The sequence below is a fragment of the Bos javanicus genome, chromosome 7 (assembly GCF_032452875.1).
Source record: "Bos javanicus breed banteng chromosome 7, ARS-OSU_banteng_1.0, whole genome shotgun sequence".
NCBI classification, from domain to species: Eukaryota; Metazoa; Chordata; class Mammalia; order Artiodactyla; family Bovidae; genus Bos; species Bos javanicus.
In genome coordinates this window covers 37020721-37042867 of record NC_083874.1, presented here as the reverse complement: position 1 = coordinate 37042867, position 22147 = coordinate 37020721, and the positions used below count along the sequence as shown (strand labels likewise).

Here is a 22147-nt window from a genome sequence, read left to right as displayed (position 1 = left end):
AATCCATTGTGCTCTCGATTCCTACTTGACCAAACTTCTCATCTCTAATCACAAAGCTCTGTAGTTGGAAGAGAAATCAGAAGAGCGCTAGACTGTATAATTGAAGTGGTCAGGGCCCAGCCAGTAGAAGGTAGCACCCTCATTCAATCTTGTTCTTCCAAATGCCAGAAGCACAGTTTTGGTGGTAATTTCATCCTCACTGTACTCTGTTAATTGCTCCAGGCCAGACTTACCCACAGTTTGCTGCTGCTGCTGCTAAGTCGCTTCGGTCATGTCCGACTCTGTGCGACCCCATCCCCGGGATTTTCTAGGCAACAGTACTGGAGTGGCTTGCCATTGCCTTCTCCGACCCACAGTTTAGTCATCAGCTAATAGTGCTGCAAATCAAGGAGTCTCACATCCAGTGTTATTTACTTTTAGTATTCCTGTATCCCTCTACTTCCTACATCAGCATTTACTTAGTATTTTATTTACATTGCCTTTAAAATTTGTTTCAGGTGGAAAGTTTATATCATTAAAAAAGTGTCACTTTTCATAACTAGAAGGTAACCACAGAAATAAAATTGCATGCTCAGTCGCTAAGTTGTGTCTGACTCTTTTTGACCCCATGGACTATAGCTTACCAGGTTCTTCCATCCATGGGATTCTCCAGGCAAGAATACTGGAGTGGGTTGCCGGCTCCCACTCCAGGGGATCTCCCTGACCTAAGATTGAACTTGAGTCTCCTGTGTCTCCTGCCTCGGCAGGTGGATTCTTTACCACTGAGCCACCTGGGAAGCCCCCAAATCAAATTAACTGAAAGTAAAACAGAGTGAGTTCCAGCTAGCTTCAGCTGCATGGCAAAGCCATCTAAAGCCTGTTCTTTCTTCTCAAAAGGATAGTAGTGAGTTTCTGGAGTTGTTAAAGCACCAAACAGACTTTTGTGTTGACATAACTAAGAAGATGGAAGGAGAAATGACACGGGTGTTAACTTTCCACCATATGATTGGGTATTGAAGGCCATGATGTCTCTGAGTCATTTAAATCATCTCTTGTAAGATGTGACCTGTCCTCCTTGGAGGCGATGATGTACTTGAGGAATAAAGAATTGGCTATAAAGAGGATTGTTGATAAACTCTATGATTTATGCAGTTCCATTCAGTATTGTTAGAAAGTGTGGACAGTATACTCAGCATCCTTTATAGACCTTCTGAATCTTACTGGAATATTATTTCCCAGACTAAAAATTGCTTACAAAACAGCTTGTACATTGATTAAAATATATTCAGCATTTGCTGTACATTTTAGTTTAAATTATTCATTTGATCTTTAATTTAAATTCTGTTTCTACATCTTTTCCTGGTCTGAATTGAGCACATCTTCTTGACTAAATATAATAATGTGATAATAACTTGTTTCAAAGATTTCCCAAAATATATATGCATACTACAGCTCAGCACTTCCAATCCAATGGGAACATTTTTCTACATATCGACTATTTCATCAGCTTGCTGAGAGCTCATGAGAACTCTAGAAAATAAACTCTGAAGGAGATTTCCTTCTAATCTGGTTTATTCCTGTGTCCTTGGGGCAGTGGTCCATGTGTCCACTGGACATTTATGCTCCACAGCTCTCTTGGCAGAGCTGTCCATGGCTACTCCCCTCACCTATCTTGCAGTCTTCTTGGAAATAAGGTTTTAGAGGACTGTTACTTTGGGTCAGAAACGAGGCACAAGAGTGGCTATTACTTCTCAATATTGCTTAACCTAGAAAAGAAAGCTCTCATTTCTTTTGCTGTGGGAAGGGGGGGTGGGGTGGTGAGGGGAGACAAGCCAAATCTAAAAATAAACTGGATTTTCTTTCTTATTCATAGGTAGTTAGAGCCTCTTTGTAACTACCCATTACCACCTCAATAGTTATAGGATGAGTAAATAATATATATTTTTAAATGTGGCAAAACCAAGAAAGAAGTAACCAGGGCTGCTTCTAATTTATCAGCTTGGTGATTAAAGGGCTGGCTAGTAGAGGCTCCAGACATCTAGGGAGCCAGAGATAAAACAGGGCAGCTGGCTGTGTTTTTTCCTAATGAATCTAGGGCTTGAAAGATATCAGGCAATTTTAAAGAAAAGCAACAAGGACAAGTGACATTAGACAAGGCCAGCAGGGTAATGAAGGGCAAGGCCAGTTACTGAGAGAGAAAATTACTTCATTTTCTGTGATAATGCTTCTGTGTGCTTTGCGGGTCTCTTCTCACACTTTGTTAGCATGACTGTGTATACACAAACAGTGTTGGAATGCTACCCCCCAGTGTAGAAGGAAAGAGCCTTGGAACGGTCCGCAGAGGGGCAGAGGGCTGGCATCTATTATTAATATTTTGAAAAGGGGAGGCTGAGAACAATGGTAGCAGAAGAGGGTTAGATTGCAAGGTGAGGAACGGGGCTTTGACAGAATGTGGGGGACGCACAGAATTAAATCAAGACGAAAGACACAGCGAGGAAAAGAAAGAAAAAGGCAAGCAAACATACTCTGGAAATGCAGAACTGTTTGGAAGATGAGGTGAGACCAGGAGGGGACCAGCCCAGTAGTGCTCAGCATTTCTGCAGAGCAGAGGTCTGGGCTCATCTGCTCACTGGCTTTTTCCCTCCCACAGCAGCCAAAGTAAAAAGGGCACCAGACACTTGATTCCTCTTCAGCTAACTGGTCAGCAGATACCATTTTCTGCTTAGCGGGGAAATGTGTGGTATTTTAGAAACAATTCCAGAGTATATTTAGCTCCTAAAGCCAGGGCACACAAATGTCACATTCCCATGAGACAATCGGCCCAGTGAAAAGAGGACCCACCAGAGGCCTGCAGAAAACCCACGAAACTCTCGCATCCCAGGAGATGCTACACGCACGGATGTGACATCATTAAGGCGCCCACATCAGGGAATGAAAAGAAGCAAGGGGATCACAGATTGGGTCAAGTTAAAGGACGTCATCATGAGTCAGAAAAGAAACAAGACTTTTCCAACAGAGTCACGCCATCACCAAGTCATACCACACAGCGCTTGGCGAAACCAAAGAAAAGTTGGAAATAAATCATGAACATTAAAGTTGGAAATAAATCATGAACATTCAACAGAAAAAAAAAAACACTTCAGAGCAAAATGGAAATCAAAATCATAAAAAATCATGGCAAAAGGAACATTAAGCTACATCACATTTTTATTTTTTAAATTTCGGCATAACAACTCGTTGTCGTTGCCCCATCAAATACATAATCAGTTGTCAAAAAATGAAGCTCCGGTTTGACAGGGCAAGGCAAAGAGCTAATAGCACAAGAACAGTGATCATGTTAAACACCCATGCAATCACCTCTGCCACCATTGTTTGACAATCGGTAGACTGCTTCCAGCTTTGTCAATATTCATAAGAAGACCCAAGAGAATGAACAATGCCGAATTTTCAAATGATCTGTCAAAGTGTTAATTGGACTCTTTGATAACCTCCATCCCCTGGGAGAGTTAACGACTGGAGAAAATTCTCGCCATCCGTCTTGGGGAAGTGAGGAGGAAATGACTATAACCAACTGCTAGATATTTGGTTGACATATTTAGTGCTTTACTGGAAAGGCTGTTTGGTTTTTCAGAAAGTCGCAGTGGGCAAACACAATGTGATTTTTACTGTGTTGTCTCTTCTTGAGTAGTCGGCCAAGACTAACACATCTGTGGTCGAGAGCCACACAAAACAAATAATGGCACATGTTAGGGCTGGTATAGCCTGCGGTGGTAGTTCTGCCCTGTCACAAACGGATCTGGTGCTGTCTTGAGGTGGTGAAGAGCAGGGATCCCACCAACTTAAGTGGCTGCCGAGACACCAGCTTCTTTAAAAAAAAATATTGGGGCAGGACATATTAGTAGTAAGAAGTTACAGGAGAATAATAAAATCGACTAAGGGAGTAAGTTCACAAGTTAAAAGGGTTGCATCGTCCTATGTGGGCTTGGCATGTAGCGGCTGAGTGTACGGCATTCTCAGGAGAGGAGCCTCCAGAAAAAAAAAAGAAAAGGATGAAAATTTAGCGTGAGTCTTCTAAGCAAACATTCTCTAAAAGCAGAGATGGAAGTATGTATACAGAAACCTGTCGGGGAGGACACTGAGACTGTCTTCCAAAGGTCACCAGAGCTGGTCTGTCCTCGACACTCAAACCCCCGCTTGGATGAAACTCTTGAAAACATATAGAAGTAAACAATGCTGAATGGGGAGAAACAGCTCGCAACATAACTGAGCTTTTCAGTCTCTGATTTACAGGACGGTTTTTTGGACAAGTAAAGGCCTCTTTGGTTGCAGCTGCAACTAAAGTAGGATGTGTTACCAGAAGCAGCAAATGGCGAGAAAAGAGATGACATTTCCTGTCTCTAGTCTCTAGCAAAGAAAGCCGGGGAGAATTTAGGACAGTTCACAGTAGAGTCCCTTTCACTTAGCGTGGCTTCCTTTCCATTTTAAACGCATAGCAATTCTGCTTGATTAAATAACATATTTTTTGTTTTAGCTGTTGTCCTCTAAGGGCAATCAAGTGCGTCTCAGAACCTCGGCTCTGTTGAGATTCGGCCCCCTGTAAGGGTGAGGGATGGGACCAGCCAGAAAAGACTTCACTCGGCTACTTCTCCATTCATGATTAAAGGGGCTTTGACTGCAATTACATGTACTTGCCAAAGCCCGCATTGCATTCCATCTTATTATGGGGGGAAAAAGAGGATCCAAAAATCACTGGATGAGCTAAGAGGAGTAGAAGGGGACTTTAGGAGCCAGCGTCCACTTTGGGCCAAGCCATGCCTCTCTTGGGTGGAGGAAGCTGAGAGGATGTGTTATTTGTTTTGTGTGGTTTCTCCTTGGTTGGGGAATCATTTCAGATCAAGTCTAGCACGGAGGATTGGGTTGCAGTCTTTTCTGAGACGCTTTCCGTCAGCGTGTGTTGGAGGTCCGTTCCTTAAACGCTGCTGCGGTTCAGCTGGAAGCAGCTACACGGTCCTCCCCACTCCGCCCTCCCTCTCCCCGCAGAGGAAGAGGTGCTTCCAAGGCCTTACCCTTCTTGTCTTGGTGATTATGGGAAGACACTGCCCCCAAAGAGTCTGTGCTGTCGGGTGACTCCTTCCAGTCCATCATTCCTCCCCTAGACTCATACCCCTCTTGAGCCGCCGAATCAGACGTGGTGGTGCTGGGCAGGAGGGAACTGGAGTGCCCTGTTTTCATCACAAATACAGTTAGGGAAGACATCACCGGAGACGCCTGCTTTTTCTTTGCTCAGAGGCCAGGAGGTGGGACACCTGAACTGGCGGTAAAAGACTCAAAGGGGATTGCCCTAGACATAATAAGGCTGGTGGTAGGATTCGGCAGGAGAGCCCTTGAACTTGCAGTTAGAGGGTCTTGTCTCTGCTGCTGGCTGGGTGAGCTGAGGGAATCACTTAACCTCCCTGGGCCTTCATTTTCCTTGTGCACAAAACAGAGGCCTCCAGTGTTTGGAGGCTACAGTGGCATCATGCTGAAAGTACCTAGCAGTGTCTGACACATCGTAGGTGCTCAGGAAATATCAGAGTCCCTTGGTATTCCCATAGCAGCACTAAGGCAGAATGTGTCCACTCTGGGGGTAACATTCATGATGATGGGGCCAGTGTATGGTAGTGGCTGAGTGTGTGCCCTGTCACAGACAACTCAGCTGCCCCGAGCCTTTCCCATGTGTGTGTGTCTAGTATTTGCTTGCAGTGTAGCCTCACAGGCATTCTGCTTTCTAAAGGGAGCTGCTCCAGCCCTCCTGCCTGGAATACAGGGCTTAACTGTTCTGCTTGTTATGGCTTTGCCTTTTGTGTCTTACTCAAACCAAGTTAAGTTTCTTGGTCTCCTGACTCATACCGGTGAGAGGTGGGTTTTGAGGCCACCATGACTGATACGATTCAGACTAGAAAGGGAGAGCTTTCTGAGATCCAGAGTTGCCTACTGCAGGATAATGCCAGAAGAAGGATGGCCAGGTTGGGAGTTATGGCAGAAATTGGACATTTCCTGTGAATACATTTCTAAGCCTTCCTTTCCATCATCCCACAAGGTTAAATGCAGATCGCATCTGGCGCTTTGATCTAAACTGTCACAATGATTTAAAGAAGCCCCACTACCCGTTCTCTCTGGTGGAAATAAAAAATAACCTCTCTATGATTTTCAAGTGGAGTCTTTGGCTTATTAAACCATCTTACCTGTAGAAGCAACCTCTTGAACAATTTTTAAAAAGACATCAGGGAACTACTGTGAATGTGTAGTTGATGGCTTTGGTAGAAAGTAGGACAGATTTCACAAGTGACTCCATCCTCAGGCTGTGATCACCACACATGTGATAAATAAAATGCCAGCCACCAGAAAGAAAGATTCTAGTGAATGCACTGCATTCTTCTTTTTCACAATTATTATCGCAAGTTGGAGTTTCAGGAGACTTTAATACTGTAAATTACAGACCATGTAACCATATACATACATGGTTATATATATAACGTGTGTGTGTGAATAAAGCAGGGAAAATCAAGCAAGCCAAGTGGGTATCTAAGCTATAGGATTTCCCTGGGAGCTCTACATTTAAAATGTTACCACAAAGCTTTGGTAACATTTAAGAGGCCTCTTTCTGTGTAGGGCTTGTTTGGCTTCTACACAGCTTCAAATATCTGCTTTGCTACAAAGAGTCTAGTTCATATCCAACTGCTAAAAACATGTTCATTTAAAACTCAAGAATGCTTGCATCTAGATTTTTTGTTTTTTACATTTCTGGGTTTCACATTTCATCTCCCAATACTGATAAGAGAACATGAGTCGGAAAATTAATAACCTGGAATTGGAAATACAGACTTTCTTTTACTTCCTTTATGCTTATATTGAGGTCTAAAATATAGCCTCTATTTTCTGCTGTTGAATTAACCATGCTCTCATGAAACATGCTGTCAACCTAAGAGAGACTTCAGCACCCAAACAGTGAGAAATAGCTTAGTAGTGAGTCAGAAAGAGAGGGGAGGAAAACTGAAGCCTTTCCTCCAAGTAGCAAGAACTTCTTTTACCTGAATTGATATGCATTTTGAGCACTTTCAATTTAACTGTGTTCAAGGGGCAATTTTATGGTAATGCCATAAGTATGGTTTAGGGAGAACATTTCTTAATACGGTAATCTAGGGGAAATATATGCCTAAGGGACATATTCTCTATAGAAAAGAGTTCCTGGACCATATGCTGCAAATACATGGAAAAGTCATTGGTAATGGAAAGCTATGGCTATGAGAGGAAATTAGTGTGGACCAGATGGTAGTTAGGTAGGAAAATGTTGCACGCAAATGTGAGAAATCAGCTTCTGCCTATTGCTGAAATGTTAGTTTAATACCCACCACATCTCCGTTTTCTCCATGTAAATCTAGAGAAACCATGCATCGTGTATACTCAAATGGAAGAAAAAAACAGAGCAGCGTGAGGCTTGTAATCTCTGAAACGTATGCTCGAGGACAGACAGTGTGTGTCACTGGTGGAAGCCATAGTCTGAGAAAGCAGTGCCTGATTCTCAGGAATTTTAGAACTACCATGTGAAAGCACCCGTAAGCAGCCGTCCTTCACTTGAAGTCAAAGAAGTGTATTATTATGACCTTGTTATTACGACCTCTCCAGCTGTTAAATAGGTGTCACCTATGTTTCTTCTTAGAGTCTGGTTCTATGGGCTATATTGTTTTTGTGCATTCCCTAAGAGACTCTGTAACCAAAATCATGCAACAAAAATAGGCAATCATTTGTGGATATGGTATTACAGGTCAACAATTTGGAACCTATAATTTGGTCTTGTTAATCCAATACGAAAAGTCATAATTTTAATCAGTGGAGCTAATTATGTATTATTCTTACAATATACAAAGAAATAGATTTTAAAAGTTAACTCCAGTGTGCATCATATTGTTTCTCTATATCTACAAGTCTTTGTATTAATAATTCCAGAGGTTAGAGACCCTTCAAACTACTCTAACCTATTAACAGTGATGGTAGCCAATTAGACACAGAGGAGGCACTAAATCAATACAAGAGAGGATGAGAGAAGGAAGACAATCAGGGTCCAATTCACTAAAAAGGGGTTCTTATATATGTACTTGGTATTGCAGAGAGCTTCTACCATGCAGAGTTTGCATGGGTTATTGAATGATTCTTTTTTTCAGAGTTAGGCAGTTCTTGTGCTGTGGGTCACTCTATGAGTCTGTACTCAGCCACGGAGCTTCAGTGTTATGGGACATGTAAAGGACATGGCTAGACACAGTGGGTGCACCTTGGACTTTGGGGTTGGCTTCCTTGTTTATATCTGGGCTCATGAAAACAGCTATTTGTTGTTTTTTTTTTTGATGGTACAAAAAGAGTAGCTAGTCCAGTGCCTGGCACATAGTAGGCCCCAAGCAGCTATCTGCAAATGAATGAATTAAATCTCTTCTAGGTTTATTAGCTCCAAAATAAGCATCTTTTGCAGTAGTTGGTGTAAAGAAAGTCTCCTGTGCTTTTGTAAGTACTGACTGAACCAGCCCTCATTTTGATGGTCAGTTAATCATCTAACCACTTTACACCGGAGAGACTGGGCCTGAACTGAACAGAATTATTAGCTGAAAGGAAAATTCCAACTCTTCTTAGTGTCATCACAGAAACCACTGATGGAGCGAATGGGGATTGTCCTTTAAAGTGTTAATGTGGAGGAATTAATAAGTTCCTTTCCTTTTGTAAAGGCAGGAAGAGGGGTCCATAAATCGAAGAGTACTTTTTATTCATCAAGAGCTTCCCATGCTTTAATTATTCTATCTATATGAGAAACTACCTGGGAGTTAAAGTTGGCCTTAGTCCGACTGATGAATGCTGGGGAGGCTGCTGGTTCAAGTAGATTTAAGACCTGAATTTCTCAATATCTGATAAATATTATTCAATTACAGGAAATGATTGCAAAGTATGATATTGAAAAGAGCAGATGCTAACTGGGTTCTCTTTCTGAAGGGCACACTGAGCTACATGACACTCGCCTCCTGAGGAATGTTTCTCCCAGTTGCTGGAGTTCAGTATTCTGGCTTGAATCGGAGATGAGAGAAGGTTAAAGGTGGATGAATTCAGTGGGCTCACTGACTCCACACTGCCTCACTTCATGACAGGAGAGACTGGGTGTTGTTTTCTGTATCTGTACAGCCGCCATTTATAAGATAAACTTTACGACTTTCAAAGAGGCGTTTTATTGATGCTAGTTAGACACAGGAGTGACAGTTTCCACAGAGCTGTTAAACACATTTGTAGCCATTAGGAGCTGTTTTTCTGAATCCTAAATCTACCTTGCTTTCTTTTCCTCCCTCTTTTTTCTTTCCTTTCTTTTGTTCTCTTCCTCTGTTACCTACCTTGACATTGAAAGACTGACCTGGAGCTGTTACTGTTATGTATTTCAAAACATAAAACTGATAAAATGTCTGCATAGCAATGAAATTTGTAGTCCCCATTATAATACAGAAGCTTAAATTTGCCATTACATATGTGCTGTTCATTATCTTTAAAAAAAACCCCACATGAATAGTTTACCTTAATAAACATTTGGGGAAGCTTTGAGAAAAAGAACTGGAACATTTCAACTACATATTAACTTTCCTTATAAAGAGCTCAGAATATCTGTTTATGGACTTACGGGCTTTATTTAGTGTACTGTCTGTATTTCAGAGGAGGAACAATGGGATAGATCCTGTTTGCACATGATTTCGACTGCGTAACTCTTCCTTATATACATTTAAAGAAATAATCACTGATGATAGGTCTACAAATTCATACTCCATGTATGATTAAATTTTGATGGCTATATTGTAAAGTTTTGCCTGTTAAGAACTTGGTATCTCCATTCTGTATGGGTTTTCCTGCAGAGGATGTTGTTCTGAAAGTCAGCATTTTGAGGAATGGTACCATCTATCAGGTAAGGAGCTGTGGCCTATTACTTATAAGCACTGTTCTTTTATCTTGGATGTACTTATGTCCAAAAGCAATTTCTTCTCCCTCAAGAACTCATTAAATGCATTCACCAAATTCCCTAAGGTTGGCATATTTCATGTTATGTGGATTAAAAATGTAAGACTCATTCTCACACGTCAGTTGTCTCATATATGAAGAGAAATTTTTGAAGCATCAGGAAAGCTATGAATAATTTTAGTGAATTGGGGCCCTGAAGTAGCAAAGGATCTGGTCCATGATGTTTAGGAATGAAAACTCGAAACTACCACAGGATGAGTGGCTCGAAGAATAAGAAAACAAAGCAAAACCATAAACTGACCATATACTGTGTTGTAAGACATTTCATGATCTGGTAGAGGAGTTGAAATGTCTATAAAAAATAATGAGAATTTAAAAGTTAATTGAAAAAGAAACATAAGATTCGGAAATACTCAAGAGGGTTAGTGAAATAGGATTTCACAAATAGATTTCCATTGCTATTAAATTATCAGTAACATCTTCCTTACCATTCAGTGCCACGAAGGAATCTGAAAGACAAAAGGGAGGAGTGAGTTACTTAACGTTTAACACTCTGCTCAATGTGACTTTTGTAACCAGTGGGAATGAGCTGATACAGAGCTGCGCTAACACACAAGGCCTAGACTAAGAAAGTGCTTTTTAGTTTCTGCTGGTTACGGAAGATGCTTCATATTTGGTTCAGTTTCATATCCCTGTGTCTCTTTACCAAGTGGGCTTCCTCAAAGTCATGCCTTTGTTGCCAAGAGGCAGAGAAAAAGCAAGCGTGAGTGCAGAGAAGGGTAACTGCGATTATACATAAGCCCTGCTCCAGCAGGAGGGACTTGTACATGGATAAGATGAGTCACTTCTGGACCACACTTCTGAAGCAATTGTTCTTTATAGTCTCTCTCATTTCATCCTCCCAACTGTCCTGTGAGGAACTGTCCGATATCACAATGTTCTGACCTCAGCAGGGGTTTAAGTTAGGAAATGAACAAAAATGAAAATCACACATAGAGACACCATCCTGTTTGTGTGCATGCACGCATGCATATATGTGCTGTGTATCTGGGTCATGTCACTGGGTCACTCAGCCTGCTCCTCAGCCTCTGATACTGGCTCTTTATGGTTTCCTCATTTCCCCTGAAACTTCTGTGCGAGAGTCACCGTGCACCAGATGTCTAAGTCCTGTGAATGCCTATGTGACTAGGTAACAACTAACAGAAGTAGTCGTGCTCCAGTGAGCGCCCAGGACGAGAGACAGCACTGGAAAAGTCACTACCCTGCCTGGAGCAGGCACCCTATATGCCTCAATGGGAATGCGTGTCAGGTTATGGGGAACACGAGACCGAAGGGTGAATCTCCGGCCTCGGACCTGAAGGCCTGCCCTGAGCCCCGCCCTGGGACCCGGGTGCGGTGTGAACCTGTGAACGTTGACGCCTCAGAGAGCCCGTAACACGTCCCCACATTTCATGTGTGCACCTATTCAATCCATATCGATACCCCTGTTTTTTCTACAGATGCCTTTATCATCAACTCATAAAAATATGAAGAAAATATTCACTGACGTCAGCTAATTAAGTTCACTCACATAGATACACATACAGACCAAAGCCTGCTTCCCTAAAAATGGCACTGGAAAGCGCCAACTTGACTAAGGTCCACCAGTTAAACATCACATTGTTTCGCTGTACACACCTAACAGATCTTTCGGTGATGCCACTGTCTCCTATGTCTACTTCTTAATTCAGATGTTGTGTGTGAGGACGTAGTAAGAAAAAGACAAAGGAAGGAGCTTTTGCCAATATATATTTGCAAACCAAAAATATATATGACCAAGAATTTGGAAATGAGGCTGTCTGTAGCCCTCTTTATTTAATTATGTCTCTTCTCCAGAAAAGGTATTAAATGGCACCTTAGAGTCTGTCATTTCAGGACTCATGGCTCAAAGATGGAGAGTTATATCCATGATTTTCATTATCGAATCAAGTATCAGAAGTAATACAGTTTCATTCCCCTAGGAGCTATTTCTGGTGCCATTCTGAATACAGGCTTCTTGAAAATTCATCACGTATAACGTTTTGAAACATGGCAAACTAAACATTTTTCAAGGGTATGGCATTATTCTCTAAATTAGTGTTAATAAAGCATTTTCAAGAGAATATGGATATTAATCAGATCACTGAACAGCTGGGCAGAGTTTTGACTAGGATCCTTTATATAAAGTTCTAACTAAAATATTAACATCCAACCAGTCCATCCTAAAGGAGATCAGTCCTGAGTGTTCACTGGAAGGACTGATGTTGAAGCTGAAACTCCAATACTCTGGCCACCTGATGCGAAGAGCTGACTCATTTGAAAAGACCCTGATGCTGGGAAAGATTGAAGGCGGGAGGAGAAGGGGATGACAAGATGAGATGGTTGGATGGCATCACTGACTCAATGGATATGAGTTTGGGTAAACTCTGGGAGTTGGTGATGGACAGGGAGGCCTGGTGTGCTGCAGGTCATGGGGTCACAAAGAGTTGAACCTGACTGAGCGACTGAACTGAATAACTTTTGAAATGCACCCTGAGATTTAGCATAGTAGGTCAGTTCTTATAAAAAGGGTATTTTGAATCACTTTGTACTTAGTGTGTTCTTTCTGAATATTTGTTTTTATTGCAAATGGTAATAAATGTAAGTCTAATTAAAAAATAATTACTTTTGTTCATCGATATGTTCAAGAAAATAGTCCCATTCAACTAAAAAAACAGAGTTCAGTGATCAACCTTTTTAATCATTTGTCTAAAGACTATGCCAATATTGTATTTTTACAGACAACAAGACTAGTGGTGTTTTGGCTTTTTTTAAAATAGTTTTTTATTCTTTAATTGGAGGAAAATTGCTTTACAGTGTTGTCTTGGTAAAACTGGTTTTTAAGTGGAAATGCTGATACAGCTGACTGTGCTGCTACAGGTTCATCCTCAAGAGTGAATTTGTTTCGCATTTATGATAACGAGCTAGGTGCCAGCATTTTCAGCAACAGCACTGACAACTCTGGCTTCAAAAGACACTATTTTCTCTGATATTTAGAAGGTGATTTATGTTATTTTTGCATGTTTTAGAGGCAGCTGCACTCAATTTCACATGTGGGGTCATGTTTCTAGGCCATTCTATAAAAGCATTTTTTATCGACTAAATATCCCAAAACAAGCATGGATAAAAAAACTCCACTTACTGTGACAATCCCCCAGGCCATCGGTATTGCCACGCTCTATGTCCTGTTCAAAAGTCAGTCTTCAAAAGGAAGGAAGGAGAAGATAGAAACAGATTCAATGATATGAGTCTTTATTCCAGCATGCATCTTAAATTTCACTAAAGCAACTAACACAGTTTGAAAAACTGAGTGCCAGGTATAAAAAGAAGTAGATAAAACAGCTTGAAAATTTATCTCCGAAGTTTATAGAAATGAGTCCTTTGTGAATCTCCAAGGAGAAGCCATGGTTTGGGCAGTCAATTCAGGTTTTATTCAGGGGGTAAACAAGTTTGTGGATTACCTATATCACTCTTTGCTGCTAATGCCCTGAGCATTTTTGAAACATCTGAAAAGTTTAAATGTTAACCAACATCCAGAAGCATTTTCCTCTCTCCCTTTCTCTTTCACCCCAACTCTTGCCTTCCTAGACCTTTATCTATTTCTTTGTTTAGAAATAACTTTGTATAGCAAAGTGTTCACAGCGGTTGGTGGCTATAAGTGGGCCTCTGAAAGGACACAGAACACGGTGGTGTGTTTTGCTGAGACTATGTGGGTATTTTGTTCACACCTGGCCCCACATCCAGTCTTCAGGAGTATTGCTGTCATGCTCCTCTACAGGTTCACTCTTCTTTCAAGTCCACTAGGTCACTTTTGGAGAAGGCAATGGCACCCCAGTCCAGTACTCTTGCCTGGAAAATCCATAGACGGAGGAGCCTGGTAGACTGCAGTCCATGGGGTCGCTAAGAGTCGGACATGACTGAGCGACTTCACTTTCACTTTTTACTTTCATGCATGGGAGAAGGAAATGGCAACCCACTCCAGTGTTCTTGCCTGGAGAATCCCAGGGACAGGGAAGCCTGGTGGGCTGCTGTCTATGGGTCACACAGAGTCGGACACGACTAAGGGACTTAGCAGCAGCAGCAGGTCACCTTTGGGCTGCATAAACTCTATACCCCAAAAGAACTGATCTTAATAGTATCTAATTTGATTTTTAAATAAACACACTGGAACAGTCCAAAGAAGTCTTGTTTTTTTGGGGGGGAACTCTGCTCTTCTTTCTGCAACATACTCAAAACTCTGATTTTGCAACTGCCTTCAGAGTTTATTTATGAGCCATCTCGGAAAACTACTTTGACAGTCACACCTTGATCTAATAATCTGCCGTGTTCATTTCTAGTGTTTTTATGCTGTGTCAAAAATCAAATTCAGCCTCAAAGGATAAAGATTTCTAGCTGTAATGAAAGCCAGGATTCACCCGGTCCTGAGGCCACGTTCCAAGGAGAGTTGCACATGTTTTGAACAGTTGAGTTCTCATGCTGACTTAAAAATGATTCTTAAAATTCAGTCTTATTACCTTTGTTACACCTTGACTAAAGAAAGGAGATAGGCCATTTCTCAGCTTCCCTCACTGTGCACTTCTGTGATCCTTCCTCCTTCACTTCAAGGTCCCCGTGAAAAGCTATAAAGCTCTCACCCTGTAGTCTGTCAATATTGCTACTTGCAAAGCTGATCTAATACTGCATGGTGAGTCAACCCTTTGCATTAGCCAGATTTCCAGGTCAGACTTTACAGTTTTCATCAGCTCTGTTATGGGAATACTTTCCCTCAAATTATGCAGGTGGTGGTCAATCAGCTGTCCTTCTATCTGTTTAACTTGGTATTCTCAAATGGGAGAGGGGGCTCTCCCATTGTGTTGGGAGGACAATTCCTTTTGCCTGGTGGATTGGGGGAAGTGAAGAAATGACTACGAAAGAACTGTGCTGGCATCTGGCATCTTCCTTGAAATGCCATAACCTGTCGAGGACATGCACTGAATATTTCTCCAAATGTTATTTTGGATTTCAAATCCACAGAAGTAAAAGCATAAAGCCTTTGAACTGACACCATCCAAGCACTGGAAGTCAGGGTAACAATTCTCAGCACCAAAATCACATGCGTGGTAGACTGGCTTGATCTAGCTGATCTGCTGGAGAAATGCCAAGAATTGATTGACTCCCTAATGAGGAATAGGGTCAGCTGTTCTGTGGTGCGGGAGAAAGGTTTATTGGATGTGTACACATGCTTGCAGCACAAAGGCATTGCTTATTAACAAATGCCCTGCAGTTTCTTCTCAGCCCTGGATGGTCAATTACAGGAGCCAGTTTTGCTATGGCTGGGACAGGCCACATCACTAACCTAATCGGTACCCTCTTGCTCCCTTTCTCTGCCGTTCTTGTACTGTGATGATCAAGGCATATACCCTCTTATCCCTCTCCTCAGGGAATACTTAAAGTCCACTGTGTTGTTTTTCTCTGTTTTTACTCAGTCTGAGGATAGATGATTAATCAATTGGAAGTCTGCCACGTATGATGTTGGGGTATTCTATGAAATGGGGAAAGGAAGGAGAACGGCCGGCAGGCACAATGATGAGGTATGTGCACAGAAGGCCGAGCGGCAGTGCTGTGTGTGAGCATAATCAAGCCTACGTTTAGGCCACTTTAAACTCTCCCATGCCTCGGGCTCCTTACCTGCTGCTGGGCGACAGATGGGCACAGGCACCTGCTTCCTTTACCCACCCACAGTAGGGGTCTCTGGAAGCAATACAGGTTCTGCAGGAAGAGAATGACTGTAAGCTTACCTAGGACTCTTCCCTAAGCACCGTGAACATCCGATGATCAATGAGGCAAATACGTACTTTTTACACTTGCCATGCCGCTCACACCGGCCAAGGGGAACCTTGATCACACAAGTGGAGAATGCAACATACAGGGAGCTGCTGGCTTTGTCCAGCTGCATGCCCATGATCCTCTTGTCTTCTACTCCGTCATAGCTGCACCTACATTTTTAAGGCAGGATAGTCTAAGGCATTCGTAGTCTTTCTTGGGTTAGTTCTTTTCTTCCTGCCACCACCTGCCACCTCCCCGCCCCCAGCCTATGAGATTAGGTCTCTTCATCCGATCTAACTGAAGAAGAAATGGATCCTTATGTGTGCACCCACATACATACACATAAATACACAATATATGTGTTTACCTGTATAAACGCACACATTAGCAGCAAGGAGGAAATAATGCTTTTAATGTATGAAAGGATTTTTACAAATAATGCTAAAAGTCACCTAAAATGCATAAAATCTAAGTCTACCATGCTTTCTCTGAATGGAAAAGATAATAACGTGACAAATAAGTACTAGGAAAAGAACCAAACATTCCACGCACTTTTCAGGATTGTAAACGCTCATCTCCTCCAGGAAAAGGCTGTCATTTAGGAAACCACTGTTTCCTGTCCTGGCCAAGAACTTCAAGATGATTCCCTTCTCCGATCCCAGGAAAACCACAGTGTGGTTCTGATACGGGCCAGCAGCGGTGTCCACCGCGATTTTGGTCAGGCGGTATCTAAAATGACAGGATCACAGTTTTTACATCTTTGTTGGTCTTTCATTAACGTGTCCCCCTTTTCCACTTCAAACAATTGCGATCGAGCTTTCTAGTAAGAACCTCAAGAAAAATATATGCATATAAATAATGCTCTCAAGCTGTTCTGCTCCTTTATTTCCATATGTAGAGCATTAGTATGGCTCCAAGGGGAGGAAAGAGGTATGTATGTGCAGAGGCCAAGTTACATAATAAATACGTAGCCATACCATCTGAAACCACTCAGCAATTATCCCTTCCATGAGCAATGAGGAGAGACTGATGTCTCCTATGAAGAGGAGAAGAAATAAGTGAACTCATTGAATATTTCGCACTAACCACTAACGCTTCACTGAATACTGAAAAGAAAAGCCCTGGCTACCATTTTTCCACATCTTCCTCTGAGGTGCCAAGACTTGTCAACAAAACGTCAGGTTGGGAAGATTTTGGATTGTGTACAGAGGGGCTGAGAATTCTGAAGGATAGGGGGGAAGGGGTAGAGTGCGAATGGCACTGTTAATAAATAAAAGGGTATATAAGCCAAACAAAATTCATTTAAAGCCAAAGGTAAAGAGCGTTAGTCCTTATCAGCCTTTTAGGTAAGTCTTACATGGCATCTTCTCTAAAATCCCAGAGCAGTTCAACAGTCCATGGAAACCCTTTTCTCTTTAAGCAGTGTGGCAGGAACGGGAAAACATGGACTCTTCTGCAAGTTATGTACCATGGTTTCCATCTTATGGGCAAGAACCATTATAGTATTTTGTGCGTGCCAAGTTGCTTCAGTGGTGTCTGACTCTTTGCGACCCCATGGACTGTAGCCTGCCAGGCTCCTTTGTCCATGGGATTCTCCAGGCAAGAATACTGGAGTGGGTTGCCATGCCCTTCTCCAGTGGGTCTTCCTGACCCAGGGATTGAACCCAGTTCTCCTGCACTGTAGACAGATTCTTTACTGTTTGAGCTGTCAAGGAGGCCTGCTGTGACAGCTAACAATTCAGAGACAGTGCTCAGATGGAATCTGCAGTATGTTTTGCAACCACAGCAAACAAACAGGTGTGTACATCCATTGACTGACTCTCTTCACGCTCCTCTACTTGAACACACGTGGAATTAACCAGCTAAGGTAAAGGAGACATCTTTGCTTCCTCTAATTGTTGGTCTGGGTCCAGTTAGCCTGAAACTCTCTGAACTGTGTTTTCACTGGGAATGTGGTTATGGGGGTTTGGTGGCATCCACCCAACTGCCCAGGACTTCAGAACTGAACCCGGGCCAGGATGACAGAAGGGGTTCGTGGCACTTCAAATCATGATCCACCAATGACAGGTCCAATGATCATGGGCGGGAACAGGGGAAATCCAGTAAGGATGCGGTTTGCCTGACACCCACCTGACCATCGTCCTTAGGAACCATGGCCTGTTGATGATGGATGGCACGGCCTCATCCATGAGCGGGTGCGTTTTGATGAAATTCAAGGTGTCGTCAGGAAATTCATTGGAGGTGGTGTATTTTTCTAAGGAGGTGGAGCCGGCGCAGCAGCCTGGCCTACAAAGAAACAAAGGGAGTGAGCTTCTATCACGCTTTATGGCAAATTCTTTGAATGAACTGCTTCTCTATGCAACTCGCATGAGGGAGAATAGATTGGAGGCTGAGAATAGGAAGCTGAACAATGCATAATGCCACCAAAAAATATGCTTAGATTGCCTCGGGGCCGCCTCCGCGCTCCATAGAGAAGCCCGAGCCAGGACGGTTCAGCCTTGGCTGAGAGGAGCCGGGTTTCCCCGCCAGAAACACAAACAAACCACACAGTGATGGAACTCGAAACAAGTGAGAGTTTCGAAACAAGTGAGACGTTTGCACGTCCCTGGGACTGCTCTGCCTGTCTTAAAACCCTGCTAGGAGTTCTGGAGGCATTTGTTCCACAGAAGGAGACAACTGGGCTGACTTTTTCACAAATGTAGAAAACAAAGGTGTTCAGAAAGTTGCTGGCCTTATGAAACCTGCTTTGTGGTGGTTTAGTTGCTAAGCCGTGTCCGTCTCTTTTGTGACCCCACGGATTGTAGGCCACCAGGCTCCTCTGTCCATGGGGTTTATCAGACAAGAATACTGGAATGGGTTGCCATTTCCTCCTCCAGGGGATCTTCCCAACTCAGGGACTGAACCTGCATCTCCTGCTTGGCAGGTGGATTCTTTACCACTGAACCTACCTGCTAGACTCAGTATAACCCTCCTGCATCTCCTGCTTGGCAGGTGGATTCTTTACCACTGAACCTACCTGCTAGACTCAGTATAACCCTCCTGCATCTCCTGCTTGGCAGGTGGATTCTTTACCACTGAACCTACCTGCTAGACTCAGTATAACCCTCCTGCATCTCCTGCTTGGCAGGTGGATTCTTTACCATTGAACCTACCTGCTAGACTCAGTATAACCCATTCTCATTACCAGGAGGTCAGGGAACCTTTTGTTTTTTATTGCTTTCATTTGATTTGGGTAGGCATGAAAAGCCAATTACACTGAAATTCTTGTCTGAAAAGTCATTTTAAAACACGCTGAACAATGACACTGAAGATTGGTTTCTAGAAGAAATGACATGGTTTCAGGAGTCAAGGGACATCTCAGCAAAGTCAGATCAGGGAGACATTAGCGCCAGTCTTGTCCAGACTCCTGGCTGCCCCTCTGGTGCAGGAGGGAAAAGTGGACCCTGACAGCACTGGCAGGATCTAGCCCTGGGCACATGCTTTCATGGCACTAACCCAGCCAGCCAGGGAAAGCATCCTGCTGTCTGTAAGAGAGACAGGCCAGCGTGCGGAACGATGACCAGTGGAAAGTCACTTAAAGTATGCGTCCTGCTTGCCTGGAAGGTAGTCAACACTCCTTTAGAGAATCCATCTGACTTAGAGCCTTTGAGAATTCGCCTGAGGTTGCCAGAGTATGTTTTTTACAATTAGCCTGTTCTCCTTTAGTAACAGAGAAGGCACATACCAGATAGTTCAGGGGATGAAAAAGGATGGATCATAGGGGTTTCTGCCCTGGGTACAGTGATTCATATTATCTAAGGTTGTTCAATTCAGTGAATTGGGTTAGGTACTTTTGGGGGGATGGAATTGGATGTTGGAGGAAAGAGTTGGAAACCAAAAAAGTTTAAAAGACATTGGGTTTCCTTCCACAGATTAAGTGGAGGAAGCTAACACACAGGTATGTTTCTGTATATTCATAATGTAGGTTTCAAATGCTGTAGGAGTCAGACACGACTGAGTGACTGAGCAACAAAGGGAGGTATGCCGCGTGTGAAACATAAAGAGGGCAGGCACAGGGCTGGGAGAGGGTTTCATCCTGTCCCAGTTAGAGAAATGAATGAACTGGTTTGTTGTTCAGTCACTCAGTTGTGTCCGACTCTTTGTGACCCCACAGACTGCAAGCATGCTAGGCTTCTCTGTCCTTCACCATCTCCTGGAGTTTGCTCAAACTCACATCTGTTGAGTCAGTGATGCCATCCAACTATCCCATCCTCTGTTGCCCCCTTATCCTGCTCTCAATATTTCCCAGCATCATGGTCTTTTCCAATGAGTTGGCTGTTCATATCAGGTGGACAAAGTATTGGACTGGTTTAGTGTGTAGATTTGATGGAAATTACACAGGACCAAAAGTCTCTAGATTGTCTCTGGACAATAGGTTCCCCATAAAGGCACTTTTGGGGCATGTTTTGAGGACGAGGGAACCCACGGTATATCCAGACCCCAAACAGACTAGAACCCTCAGACCAGAGACATCCTAATAATGGCCCACTGCACCTGCTGATCCCTACCTGCCCTTAGCTCAGGATTAGCTGTGATTCAGTCTAGTCACAGAATCCAGCGAACACTGTTTATATTTTACATTTTATTAAGGCTGAAAGACATGGGTCTCCGTGAAACTGAAGGGAAGCAGGGAGGAGTGGTGGAAGTCATCTCCCCAGATCGGTGAGCTTGCACAACACACTCTGTACCTCTCTGGGCCTCAGTTTCCTCAGCTATAGACCACTGGGGCTGCTGGGGCAGATGGCTCCTGTCATCCAAGGATTACAGTGGATAATCCACAGATATATAGTCTAAGTGAAAGACTAGAGAGTCACTGTTTTGAATATAACTTGGGTAATTTGGCGTTTTGGCTAAAGGAATGAAGGTAAATGGCCTCATAGGCCTTTCTTTTGTGTTGGCATTTGTATCTGCCCACATGGAAGGCCCTGGTGTGCAGTTGATAAGATGCTCATTGCGTGTGTGCTAAGTTGCTTCAGTTGTGTCTGACTCTCTGTGGCCCTGTGGACTGCAGTCCTCTGGGCTCCTTTGTCTATGGGATTCTCCAGACAAGAATACTGGAGTGAGTTGCCATGCCCTCCTCCAGGGGATCTTCCCCAACCAGGGATCGAACCCATGTCTCTTATGTCTCCTGCATTGGCAGGAGAGTTCTTTACCACTAGTGCCACCTGGGAAGCCCAAGATACTCATCATGGGAGCTAACTGCACCACTTCTGGAAATTTAAAAGAGCCTGATAAACATGGGCACGTACCTGGGCTTAGGCACGCGTTCATCAGGAACTGGTGTCCATGTGGAATCTGGAGACTTCTGTTCTTTGAATCTCCCAGTAAAGACATTGGCGATGTCATGCATGTCATAGGCACACACTGCAGATCCAGGGATGCTGCGATGGGACATTTCATACAAAGTGTTACTTATGCAACAGTTCCGCATGCAGTTTGGAAAACATACACCAAAGAAACTTCCCTAGTGCTGGCAGTTGAAATTTAGTGTTCATACTCTGAACAGTATAAATGTAAGGGACCCTAGTGCATAAGGAGACTGTTCCAGTGAATCAGATTTGCCTCACTGGTCTTAAAGAAAGGGCTAGTTAAAGCAAAATCATAGGGGAAAAAACCCTTTTTTGGTCTTGTGTCTGGCACTGCTTTTGTTTATAAAGGAGGAATGGTTGACCTGGTAATTTTCAAGTTTCATGAATTCCCTGAAATTAATTACCAGTCTTTAAACCAAAGATAAAATGTTTGGACAACATTCTGCATCTCTGATATTGGTAAAAGTTTGAAGTAAAAGTGTCCCTGCTGTCCACATATTCCTTCTCTGAATTTGGCTCCTCAAGTCAAGGACGTCAGTAGTGAGAATGTATGTGTGAGGAACCCAAACATATTTTATGTTAATCACTGGACACTGCCAATTTTACTTCCTGTTTATTTGCATAAGACTAAACAGTTTAAATCTCTAAAGCACCAATGCTTTGCAAATAAAATGCTCGATTAAGTGCTAAATAATAACATCAGTAATCTCTACCTATAATTACATTCTTGCCTGGCACTCCTGGAAGGACTTTGGGGTTGTTTTTCATCAATGGTGAGAAGACATGAATTATTCATTCATCTAGGTACACTACTTGAACCTGTGTTTGTTTCTATGGTTGTTCCTTGATTTTGATCAAATAAATTTCAGGCACTGGCTGGCCAACAGTTTGAATCAGGCTTTGAGATAGTGGGTCACTGCACACAGAAGCACCCAGGGCAA

At 42.9% G+C, this 22147-nt stretch overlaps 1 protein-coding gene across 3 annotated transcripts in view; it reads right to left on the bottom strand.

The window, feature by feature from the left end:
• SEMA6A (semaphorin 6A) overlaps window positions 1-22147 on the bottom strand; it is a 131315-nt gene that overhangs the window by 19646 nt on the left and 89522 nt on the right. Inside the window, exons 11-19 of one of the 3 annotated variants that reach the window (XM_061423002.1) lie at window positions 21147-21278; window positions 17989-18144; window positions 16411-16587; window positions 15888-16028; window positions 15721-15801; window positions 13196-13254; window positions 10485-10505; window positions 10298-10348; window positions 5046-5201 (exon numbers count right to left, since the gene is read on the bottom strand). In XM_061423002.1, coding sequence (XP_061278986.1) covers window positions 5046-5201; window positions 10298-10348; window positions 10485-10505; window positions 13196-13254; window positions 15721-15801; window positions 15888-16028; window positions 16411-16587; window positions 17989-18144; window positions 21147-21278 — 974 coding nt within the window. The remainder of the gene's footprint in view (window positions 1-5045; window positions 5202-10297; window positions 10349-10484; window positions 10506-13195; window positions 13255-15720; window positions 15802-15887; window positions 16029-16410; window positions 16588-17988; window positions 18145-21146; window positions 21279-22147) is intronic. The other 2 variants (XM_061423003.1, XM_061423005.1) reach the window with 2 other exon arrangements.